Source organism: Oryctolagus cuniculus, chromosome 18 (genome assembly GCF_964237555.1).
Source record: "Oryctolagus cuniculus chromosome 18, mOryCun1.1, whole genome shotgun sequence".
NCBI classification, from domain to species: domain Eukaryota; kingdom Metazoa; phylum Chordata; class Mammalia; order Lagomorpha; family Leporidae; genus Oryctolagus; species Oryctolagus cuniculus.
Genome location: NC_091449.1, coordinates 11842259 through 11853834, shown reverse-complemented (window position 1 = coordinate 11853834; position 11576 = coordinate 11842259). Strand labels below are relative to the sequence as shown.

The following is an 11576-nucleotide window of genomic DNA, read 5'->3' as shown; positions in this document are numbered from 1 at the left end:
CCACAGCGCCGCCCTCAAAGTACATCGTAACGCTGTGCGAGACGCCTGCCCGCCATCTGTGGGTTTCAAAGGCTGATAAGGAAGCCGTGGCCCGATGGACAGGTTAAGAGTTAGGCAGGCAGTGTGGCCTTAAGAATGGTCATCCATCCATCATTCATTCATTCATTCATTCATTCATTCTGCGTGCTGCCCTCACTCCCTCTGCTCAGCAATCCTATATGACAGCTACGAGAACCACAAAGAAGACAGAGAGGGGCACACCACCTGCCCAGGCCCCACAGCCAGCACACGGTGAAGCCAGATCCTGAGCCCAGCCTGTCCAATCCTATTGCTCCTGGCAAAATGCACCTGGTTACTGAAACCCACGTGGGCTGCGTGGAGCGCCATGGCGGCTGTTCCGTGTCCCACTACCGATGCGCAGGAGCCTGGTCTGCAGCCCGGGGCCCCCAGGACGGCGTCTCTGGCTTCAACCCGTTTCCCAGAGGACGAGGACTGGGCTCTGTGCGGATAAAGTCACCGCCTGGGAGTTGCACTGCTCGCTCCAGTACAAGGCCGGCACGGGGCCGCGTGGGAATTCAGGCCTGCCTAGCCCTGGTCTCTGCTCTTCAGAAGGGGAAACTGAGGCTTGGAGGGGGGTTCCGGCCGGGACTCCTGCAGGTACAGCCAGAGCCGCCTGGATCAGTGAGGGAATGTGGTTAGACACCCAGCAGGACTTCCGGGCCTTCTCTGGGAAGTGCTGGGCCTCATCCACGGGGCAGCCCCTGCCTCTGGGGGGCCCCAGAGAGGGGAGACCCTGGTCCTCCCCGCCCGGGGCGCGCGGAGCAGGGGGGAAGGAGGGGGCGGCCATCCTGGTTCCGCATCCGCCGTTCCCGACAAGGAGGGAGGCTGCTCCGGGGCTGGGGCTTTCCTGAGCTGCAGGAGATTCTGGGAAGTCAGAGACAGCTGCAGGGTGGGGCCGCCGCCCGCCCTCCCCGCCCCTCGGCCCGGCCCCGCCGCTTCCCTGGGAGGCCTCTCTCCAGTCCCCTCCAGGAGGGCTTCCTCAAACTGCGCCTCCTCCCTCAGTCCACACCTCCACCCTCAGACCTGCTCCTCCTCCCTTGGCTCTTCTCACACTTCCTCAGATCATGCCCTCCCCAACGGGCCACAGCCCCACCCCTCCCTCAGACCCCTGCCCTCTCCCCCACGGCCCATGGCCCCTCCCTCAGGCCCTCTCCCCCTCCCTCAGGCCCTCTCCCCCTCCCTCAGACCTCACCCCCTCCCTCAGACCCCCGCCCTCTCCCTCAGACCCTTGCCCCCTCCCTCAGATCCTCTTCGCATCCCTTAAACCACCTGCTTTTCTCAGACCTGTCTTGTTCCTGCAAATCCTCCTCCCTCAGACCCTGTGATCCCTTCTCCAGCCTCAAAGACTCAGAACAGCCCACCCCACAGCTAAGCTTGGACCCCCACCCCGTCCTCACCCCGCGGCCGAGCTCGGACCCCCACCCCAGGTCTTGCCTGGGCCCCTGCACTGTTTGCTCCGGGGCCACAGGGATGGTGAGCACCCGGAGATCCTCCAGCTCACCCCTCAGGGCCACCACCCTACGCCCCACCCTCGGGGACTCGGCTTCCCTTGCTGTGCAAGGGGGCGATGCGCCCCGTCCCACCCCTCCCCTGAACTTGAGTCCCCAGGGAAGGGAGGACAGCGCTCCCTTTCCAGCCTGGCTCCATTCTGCAGATTGACAAACTGAGTTTCAAGACGGGGCCTGGCGGCAGGCGTTCGGTGCAGTGGTCAGAACATTGCGTGGGACGCCCCCACCCCTGTCCCAGCTCCTCCGCTTCCAACCCAGCTCCCTGCTGAAGCGCACCCTGGGAGCCAGAACGTGATGCTCAAGTCCATGGGCCCCTGCCCCCCACAGCAGAGACCTGGACGGAGTGCCAGGCGCCTGGCTTCTGCTGTTAGGGACATTTGGGGGAGCAAACCAGCTGATAGAAGATCCCTGTCTCTCCCCTGCACTCCCACTCTCTCTGCCTTTCAAATTAAATGAAAACAAAGGGAGGAGCTGGCTTGTCTGGGGCCCCCCAGGAAGCGAGGGGTGGAGGCGAGGCTGGACCCCAGTCTGTGAGCAGCCCCCTCCCAGGCTTCACCAGGACTGGGGGGGGAGGTTTGGGAGGAGAGCCAGAGACAGGAGGGCAGAGCCAAGAGGCGCCCAGGGCTCCCACAGCCCCACCCTGAACCCCGGGTTAACCATCCACCGGGGTGGGGCCCAGGCTGACCAAAGTCTCTGCCCCGAGATTGGGGCCCACACCCACTGTCAGGGTCCCAGAGGGATGCAGTCCAGGGCACAGACAGGGCTGGGAAGCAGAGGGCCAGGGAGCCGGGCCGGGCACTGGGACCCGAGTGCAGGGACACAGAGAGGGTCAGCGAGACCCCTCGTGAGCCCCCTGGGCAGGCCTGGGGTGCAGCCTCCATTCCCACCCCCCCCCCACCTCCTTTGACTCAATGACCCGGGCTCAACCCTAGCGGTGGCCCCGCCCCCAGGGAAATCCGGGAAAGCCCCGTGCCGCCAGGGCCCCTCCCCGGGGCGGGCAGAGGGCGCGGGGGCGGGGAAGAGGCCCGCCCCGCCCCCCTCTCCGCAGCTCCCGCCCGTCTGAGTCAGGCCCCCAACCCGCCGGGCCTGTTCCCCACCTACCGATCCCTCCCCGCGGTGGGAGGGGGACACGGGGCAGAAGGGGGAGTCACACTGCTCGCCCCTCCCGGGGGCCCGGGGCCGCGGTGGCTCCGAGCCTGGCCTGCGGGCGCGGCTGCGTCTCTCTGCTTCGGCCCCAGGTCCCTCCTCTGTGCAGCTAGGGCGCTCCGAGCGTCCAGCCTCCTCGCCCACGTGCGCCCCCCGCACCCCCTCCCAAGACCCCAAGCTGCCCAGGGCCTCGGAGGAGGCAGGGATGCGGCGGGGAGGCAGAGGGAGAGGTCCTGGGCACCTGCCCAGTGCCAGGCCCTGCCCTGGGTCCTTCTCGGCATTCCACAGAGGAGGAAACAGCTGGGAGCGTCAAGGTCAAGGTCACCCATCGAGGAAGTGGGAATCGGGATTGAACCCACGTCCTAGCGACCCCGGGACCTCCAGGAATTGCCTCTCGGAGGCGGAGCGAGCCGAGAAGCCACGACGGAGGGACCGAGCGATGGTGAGACAGTGAGAGCGCACTCCGAGCCCAGGGGCTGGGGCGCTCGGAGCGACAAGACACGCGGGGACACGGCCGAGGCCCCCGCCCCCTGATCCCGCCCCCCGCCCCTAGAGGCCGGCGCGGCGCGGGGCGGGAGGGGGCGCGGCGCGGGCGGGGCGCGGCGGCGCGGCGCGGCGGCGGCGGCGGCGGCTCCAGGAAACCCCTGGGGCGGACGGGTGGCCCCGGGGGGGCCGGGGGCGGGGAGGCGGGCGGCCGGCACCGCCCCGGCCGACAAAAGTCCCTTCAGTTCAGCCGGCGGCAGGGGAAGTCCCGGCGCTCGGCGAAACCACCCTCCCGTGCTGCCGAGCAGAGCCGAGCCGCGCCGCGCTCCGGCCGCCCGCTCGGCCGCCGTCCCCGGCGGCCCCATGCCCCGATGCCCCGCGGGGGCCATGGACGAGGGGCCCGTGGACCTGCGCACGCGGCCCAAGGCCACCGTGCCCCCCGGCGCCGCGCTGCCGCTGCGTAAGCGCCCGCTGCGCGCGCCCTCCCCGGAGCCCGCCGCGCCCCGCGGCGCCCCTGGCCCTGCAGTCCCCGCGGACGCCCTGCGCGGCGGCTGCGACGCCCCCGTCGCCCTGGGGCCCCCGCACGGCCTGGCGCGGCCAGAGGCGCTTTACTACCCGGGTGAGTGTCCCCGCGGGTCGCGGCCGGGTGGGGACCACACGGAGCAGAGGATGGCCCGCGCCTGGAGGGGCCGGCGACAGAAGTGCTAGCCGATAGGGGTGCCGCCGGGCTGGGGGGCGGCAGAACGGAACCTGAGGACTAAAGTTCTGAGTTCATCGAGGCACCGCGAGGACGGCTCCAGGGGCTGGCGGTCCAGGGCACCCTGGGGGGAAGGGGCAGGGCCCAGGAGATGTAGGGAGCCCCGGGAGGACCCCCAGCGGTAGGGGTATGGGGGTGTCAGGGACTGGGGGACACGGCGGGGGGCCGCGCTGGCATCCCAGGGACACAGAATTGCAGGCACCTAAGAAGCCAGATGCATGGGGCCCTGAGGAAGCTGCACCAGGGCGAACCCCGAGTTCCTGGTATCCTGACCTGTGGGGTCAAAGGGGGTCAAGTGGGCAGACTGGGCTCTAAGGAAACAGGGCTCAGAGAGCCCCGGCTGTCAGAAATCTCGGGAAGCAGGGAGTCGCAAGCGTCGGGGTTCTGGGCACCCCACGATCGGGGATCGCAAAGACCCAGGGACCTGAGCCCTGGGGGGTCCTGAAGAGCCGGGGACCCACAATCGGACAATCGTGCGTGGCCACAAGCCCCTACCTGGGGCCCCAGAGTCAGGTGGCCCTCGAGGGGCTGGGGAGATAGGACTGGGAAATTCGGGGATTCAAGGATTGAGAGCGAAGTTGCAGCGTTCTGGGTCTCTGCTGGAAGGCCTGGTGTCGGACACACAGGGATCTGGGGGCGGGGGGGGGAGGAGGCCCAGCAGGCGGCAGGTGAGGCCATTCCCTCCATCCCGGCTCCCAAAGGAACAGGAAGCCCCTTCTATACCCATGCCCCCCACTGTCCCCGCGTGACCCCCCAAACCTGCAGAGTCCATCTCTAGTGCCCCCCAGTTCTGTACTTCCCACCCCAGCAGAGCTGCATGAAGGGGCTTCTCTGCCTCGGTCGCTTCACATTGGCTGGGAGAGAGCCCAGGACTCAGTGTTCCCCATCTGTGCAATGGGGAGATGTGGACGTGCCCATTGCCTCGGTCTCTTCCAACAGTTTGGTGTGAAGTGGCCTCCAGCACCACCCGCTCTGCCGCCCCCCTCCCTCCCAGACCCACTGCACCTGTGTCCCGTACCAGAGGCCTGGGGTCTAGATCATCCTTTAGCCCCCTGGGCGTCCGTGGGGCTCCCGCTGCCCTGCAGCGACTCTGCCTGTCGGGAGATAGGAGTCCAACAAGTAGCGATGAAGGTGGCCGGGGCTGGGGAGAGGCAGCTGAGGGAGGCCTAGGCCCAGGAGCACTCTGGGAGGAGAGGGGTTTGTCCGGGGCCTGGGGGACCCGGGGCAAGGGGACAAGGGGTCCCTGGCGCAAGGGCAGCAGCCCGCAAGCCTCACCCCTCCTCTCTCTGCCCGCCCTGTGCAGGACCTCTGCTGCCTCTGTACCCCACTCCACCCATGGGCTCCCCCTTTCCTCTGCTGAACCTGCCTACACCCCTGTACCCCGTGATGTGCTCCATGGAACACCCCCTGTCCGCCGACATCGCCGTGGCCACCCGCGCAGATGAGGACGGAGATACGTGAGTGACAGGCCCCCAGTGCTGGGGGGGAGAGGGAGAGGGGAGAGGGGGAACCGCCGCCGTGCGCGACCCGGGGGTGGTCCGTCGCCCCGGCCAGACCCGACCTGGAATCCACACCATTGGCTGTGGGGACCTCAAGCAAGGCCCTTCCCTTGCAGAGCCTCAGTTTCCACCTCTGAAAAATGGGCAGGGGGAAGGCGCTTACCTCCGAGCGCTGTTCTGGGAGCAGTGGCTCATCCAGTTTTTTTAAATCACCCACCCAAAGATGAGGCCTGTGTTTCATTGACTGATTTCCTAAAGCGTACGTGGGAAGCTCCCAGCACTGGGCCTGGTGGGTTATAAAGCACTCAGCCCGTGCTGATGGACATTATGAGGATGCCTGCTTTAGCCCAAACGCAGCTCCTAGGAAACCTGGACACACACGTGTAAGCCTGAAATTAAATTGTGCAAAATGAAACGATGCTCTTACTCCCTGGGTTCTGCCTTCTGGTGTAGCTCATGGCTTCACCGTCACTACATTAACTTGATAATCCTGGTCCCTGACGCAGGCCCTGCGTGACGGCTGTGCTTGCGAGGCCACTGAGCTGTGCCACTCGGGAGGGCGCAGCCCCCGGACTTCAATTCCTTCTCCCCCCCCCACCGTGCCTCAGTCTCCCCCTCTGTAAAAGCAGGAACCCTGCATGCGTGCGTGCGTGTGTTTATAGAAGTCGCCTATGTAGACACTGGTTTGGGGACTGCAAACCCCTTTGTGCACAGACAGGCCCCCCGGATGGCCTCGTGCCTCAGTTTCCATGATCGGACAACCTATCCCAGTTAGGGCTCAGTGCAATGATACTCATGCCTGTGGTGCAGAGAACGGAGCTGGGCAAACAGCAGGCGCTCAGTACAGGGGAGTGGGTGGCATCTGGACAGCGCTCCCCGCCCCCGGTGGCTGCGGGCCACCTGTGTGAGCCCAAGCAGGAGAAAGTGCCCGATATAGCAAGGACTTGAGAAAACCCGGTTCCCCCTTCGCCCCTGCCGCCGGGGCTCCTGGGGGTCACCGGTGATGCAGTTGGTCTGTGCCCCCAGGAGCAAGCTGTCCCTCGTCTGGGAAAGCTGGGTGCCCGGCGGCGAGAGGCCCTGGAACCCACCAGCCTGCAGCTCCCGCCCCTCCCCCCCTCGCCCTCCTCCCCTCCCCCAACGCAAACACTTCTGCCTCAGCTGCGTGCTGGGGAAATCCCTTCCACGGAACCGACCGCAGCCCAGCTGCTCCGCACCGTCACTCACACTCGCAGTCTCCCCTCCCCCCACTCCCTCCAGCTTTAACCCCTTCCGCTGGGGCTAACACTTTACCGGAACGGGCAGCTGGCCCAGCCCCAAGCCAGCCACACTTCGCAGCGGTGGGGGAGGGCGTGCTGAGCCTCAGTCCTCAGAAAAAGCCAAGGTGGAGCGCCTGGGCTTCTAGCCATTCACCAGGAAGCAAGAGCCTGGGGTTCCAAGTGAGTCTGAGGGTGGAGGCTGGACACCCGGACCGTGTGGGCACCTCGCGCTCAGACAGGCCGTAGAGGCAGGACTGGGCTATGTGCAGGACCTCTGGTTCAAAAATCTAAGAGTTTGCGGCAGCAGAACGCTAAGCCAAGCACCGGCGCGGATCCCAGAGCTGGTGAAAATGTGGGTGCCTTGGGTCTGTAGGTCCGTGCCCCAGAGGAAGGAAGTCCTTGTCCCTGAGGAAGAGTAAGGGATGGGGGCGGGGGGCAGCCAGGGAGCCCAGCTGGGGTCTGCGCCCTATGGGGTCGAATTCCAGGGGGCGCCCAGGCCGGAGGCCCCGGGGCTCTGCACGCAGCCCCACCGGGGGCTGGTAGCCGAGGTGCCGGGGGTGGCCGGGTAGATCCCCGCTTCCCTCCCCCGGGAGCAGGAAGCGCCGCCCCGCCCCGCAGACCTGTTACTGGAAGTCCCAGGGCTGGGCCGCCCCTCCCGTCCCCACTTCCTCCGGCCCCGCCCCACCCCCCGCGGCCCGCGCGTTTATGGGAACTCGGGCCCCGACGGTTTCTCTGAAATCGCCCGCCGCCGCTGCCCTGACTTAACCCCGACGGGGACCCAGCGCCGCGCCGCAGCTGGGCGGGGCGGCCCTCGCTGGAGACCCCGGCCCCTCCCGCGACGCTCTCGTTGTAAATGTGGCTTTCCTGGAGTAGGTTCCGAGCTCCGCGCGCGCCGGCGCTGGCGTGTGGGCGCAGAAGGCGAAGGTTCAGAAAAACCACGCGCCTGCGTCCTAGCGCCCAGCTAGGGGGGCTGCAGCTCCGTGTGCAACCCCCACCCCTTAGCCCTCAAAGACCCCCAGGGCCCGGGGCCATATTCCCCAGCTGGGAGAGCCCGGCCTGCCTTCCTCAGCAAGGCCGTGGTTACCAATGGGTCTGGAGTGAGAAAGCAGCTGTCCCCAGTGGACTTTAAACAACAGTCCATGCACTGCATATGCCAGTGGCCGGTGTGCGTGCAGCCAGTGTCAGACCCTCAGCCCCGTCCCCACCCCGTGCGACAGCTTGGATGCACAGGCTATCCTCTGTGGCTGCCCCAGGTTAGGGTCCCTGGAGAGCTAGTAGGAAGCCTCCTGGGGAATGCAGGTCTGGGGGAGGTGAGTGAATGCGTGGTAGCCTCGGCCATCCCATAGAGCCCTGCCATCGGCCGGATGCCCGCAAGAGCCAGGCCTGGGCCAGGCCCAAGTCAGGAGCCCAGCACTCAATCCTGGCGGCAGAGACCTCTAAGCTCCGGAGCCGTGGCCTGCTGCCTCCCGGGGTGCACGTTAGCACCAAATGGGACGCAGTAACTGTTAGCCACTGCACCAAACACCTGCAGACACCCCCCCACACACACACACACACAGGGAGTCTTGAAGGCGGAGAGGCCCTCAGATAGGCCAGCATCACCCAGTTACCACCGGAGGGCAGCTGCACCCCACACATACACCACCGGGGCATGACCTTGGACGAGGCATCCTCTCCAGCTGAAGGTCATTGCCAGATTGTCTGAAAGATGACGATCTTCCCAGGAGCTGGGGGAATGAGTGCAGCCTGCACCAGGGCTCTGGGCTACACAGCCCAGCACCTGCCACCTCCCTCTTAGGCAAAGCCAGCCCTCGACTCCCCCCGGGTTGGAGCCTGGATTTGATGGACAAGTGCCAGAGACCTTGACCTCAGCAGGTCATCCCTGCTCCGTGCACAAATGAGAAAACCGTGGCCCGCAGAGAGGTGGGGACAGGGTCCCCAGCTCCAGGGACGGCCGGGGTGATCAGGGTGGTGGATTCATGCATTCAGCACTGGGTGTCTGGGACTGCGCTGGGCGCTGGGTGCTGGGCAGTGACCTACCCGGCCAAGACTCAGACAGGAAACACGGAGACTGCGGGGTCAGGTGATGACATGGAGGAGAGGGAGAGGGAGCTGAGGTCACAGCACTGTAACAGGGGTCTGGGCACGGGGTGGGGGGGGGGGACCCTGCAGGTGCCAGGCAGAACCGCGCCAGGCCGGGGAGACAGCCAGTGCAAAGGCCCTGGGAGGCGACCTTCTCATGGAGGAATCTGGCAGAGGCCAGCGTGCTCAAAGGGGACCGGGGCCAGGAGGGCAGGATCCGGGTGCTTTCAAAGGGTCTCTCTGGGGCGGGCAGAGAGGCCAGGAAGGAGGAGGCGCCTGTGAGAGCCCAGCAGGGAGCAGGGGTTGGGGCTTGGCCTCTGGGGATGGTTCCAGAGCATCCGACCCGCTGGGAGTCAGCGGGGCTGCAAGGGGCCCAGCCCTCACGTCTGCTCCCCGCGCCCACCCCCAGGCCGCTGCACATCGCTGTGGTGCAGGCGAACCTGGCAGCCGTGCACCGGCTCGTCAACCTCTTCCAGCATGGCGGGCGGGAACTGGATATCTACAACAACCTGCGGCAGGTGGGCCTGGGCCCCGGGGCTCAGGCAGGAGCCTCCGGAGGGCGGGGGCGGGGCCTGCACCCCGGAGCCTGGCGGGGGGGGGGGAGGGGCGGCGGGGCCCTGGCTCCGGCGTCTGGAAGAGGGGGCGCCCCAGGTTTCCGCTCCTGGGGTGCAGGCTGCGGCGCGGCGCCCTCACCCTGTCTGTTCTCCAGACTCCGCTGCACCTGGCTGTGATCACCACGCTGCCGCCCGTGGTCCGGCTGCTGGTGGTGGCAGGGGCCAGCCCCATGGCGCTGGACCGCCACGGCCAGACGGCGGCTCACCTGGCGTGCGAGCACCGCAGCCCGGCCTGCCTGCGGGCCCTGCTGGACAGCGCGGCCCCGGGCACGGTGGACCTGGAGGCCCGCAATTACGACGGTGAGTGCCCACCGCGGGGGGCAGAGTCGGGCTGTCCGGCCGGGCCTGGCCCCACGCCCCGGTGTGACTGAGCCTCGCCTCCCCCAGGGCTCACGGCCCTGCACGTGGCCGTGAACACCGAGTGCCACGAAGCCGTGCTGCTCTTGCTGGAGCGCGGCGCGGACATCGACGCGGTGGTGAGCATGCGCGGGGGGCGGGGCCTGGCCCGGCGGGGGCGGGTCCGGGGGCGGGGCGAGCCGGGGAGTGCGCCCGGGTGGGCGGGACTTGAGGCATCGCCTGGGAAGGAGACGCTGGACGGGGCGCCCGGGAGGCGCGCCGCCGAGAGACCCCAAACCCTTCCCTCCTCGCCGCAGGATATAAAGAGCGGCCGCTCGCCGCTCATCCACGCTGTGGAAAACAACAGCCTTAGCATGGTGCAGCTGCTGCTGCAGGTGCGTTCGCCCCCCTCCGGCCTGGCCTCTCCCCCACCCCCTCTCTGATCCCAACCCCACCATCCCCATGGCCCTCTGACCCCGCTCTCCGGCCTTGGGCGGGTCCGGCGCTGTCCTTCCACTCGACCCCACCCGCAACCCGGCCCCTACGAGCTCGAGTGGAGTTGGCCGGGCCAGGGTGGCCGTGGCCCGCTGTGGGTTCTCATTTCCACCTACCCAGGACCCCCCCCCCATATGCTCGGGTCCCAAGACCTGGCCAACGAGCGTGGGGGGGGCAGACTCTATCGCCCGCGAGGGCCCGCTCCTGACTGCGCGTCCCCGCCCGCAGCACGGCGCCAACGTGAACGCGCAGATGTACTCGGGCAGCTCGGCTCTGCACTCGGCGTCGGGCCGCGGGCTCCTCCCGCTCGTGCGCACGCTGGTCCGCAGCGGCGCCGACAGCGGGCTGAAGAACTGCCACAATGACACGCCGCTCATGGTGGCGCGCAGCCGCCGGGTGAGTGCGCGCGCCTGCGGGGCCGGTGCCCGCCCTGCGCCCCACCGAGACGACACGGAGGCCCTCCGCGGGCAGGAGTCCGTGCGCCCTGAGCCAGGAGACGGGCACCCCGTGGTGACCCTCCCGTCTGCCCCCAGGTCATTGACATCTTGCGGGGGAAGGCCACCCGGGCCGCGTCCGCGGCGCAGCGAGAGCCGTCCCCGGACCGCAGTGCCACCACGTCCCCTGAGGGCAGCAGCCGCCTGAGCTCCAACGGTGAGCCTCCAGCGCCCCCTCCCGCCGCCGCGGCACCCAGGTCCGGGCCCGGCCCTCCCCTCCGGCCTGGTGTCTCACGGCCTCTCCGGCTCTCTCCGCGCAGGTCTCCTCTCGGCATCACCGACCTCCTCGCCCTCCCAGTCTCCCTCCAAGGACGCCCCGGGATTCCCTCTGCCTCCCCCCAACTTCTTCCTCCCCCCGCCGTCTCCACCCGCCTTCCTGCCCTTTCCTGGGGTTCTGCGGGGTCCTGGCCGGCCGGTGCCCCCCTCCCCAGCCCCCGGAGGCAGCTGAGACCGATGGGGGGGCAGATCTTGGACTCAGGAGGACTCAACGACCCGCCCCCCCGCAGCACAGGGGTCGACCCTTCCGGAAACTGTGAAGATCTCACTCTGCCCCCCCCCCCCAATCTTTGGGACCAGGATTTTGCACCAAGGCACAGGCACCTACCCACAGGCCCTTCTGTGCACAGAGACCCTCACCTCGCCCACCCGGGACTCGGCCCTGCCGCTCCTGGGCTGCAGCCGCCCCGTCTGGGTCTGGGATCCCACCCAGCTAGGCGTCCCGTGGAGAGCCAGGGGCCGGCTCTGTACCGGGCCGAAGGAGGAGGGCCGAGGGGGGCACTGACCACTCTGTAAATTATTAGGCATTTTGGTTGGATTTCTTTTGTAATAAACTATTTTTGTACCATA

General features: G+C 67.8%; 1 protein-coding gene across 1 annotated transcript; it reads left to right on the top strand.

Moving 5' to 3' along the window:
* Positions 1-3437: 3437 nt before the first annotated feature.
* On the top strand, positions 3438-11576 carry BCL3 (BCL3 transcription coactivator). Its single transcript, XM_070062129.1, has 9 exons — positions 3438-3816; positions 5258-5411; positions 9201-9309; positions 9501-9705; positions 9793-9881; positions 10059-10136; positions 10465-10632; positions 10770-10887; positions 10991-11576. The coding sequence occupies exons 1-9, from the start codon at positions 3561-3563 to the stop codon at positions 11176-11178; spliced, it is 1365 nt and encodes a 454-aa protein (XP_069918230.1). The 5' UTR covers positions 3438-3560; the 3' UTR covers positions 11179-11576.

Coding starts and splice junctions, on each gene's coding strand:
- BCL3 (XM_070062129.1), top strand. CDS start 3,561: ATGCCCCGATGCCCCGCGGGGGCCATGGACGAGGGGCCCGTGGACCTG. Junction 5,412..9,200: donor GCAGATGAGGACGGAGATAC/GTGAGTGACAGG, acceptor GCCCACCCCCAG/GCCGCTGCACATCGCTGTGG. Junction 9,706..9,792: donor GGAGGCCCGCAATTACGACG/GTGAGTGCCCAC, acceptor CGCCTCCCCCAG/GGCTCACGGCCCTGCACGTG.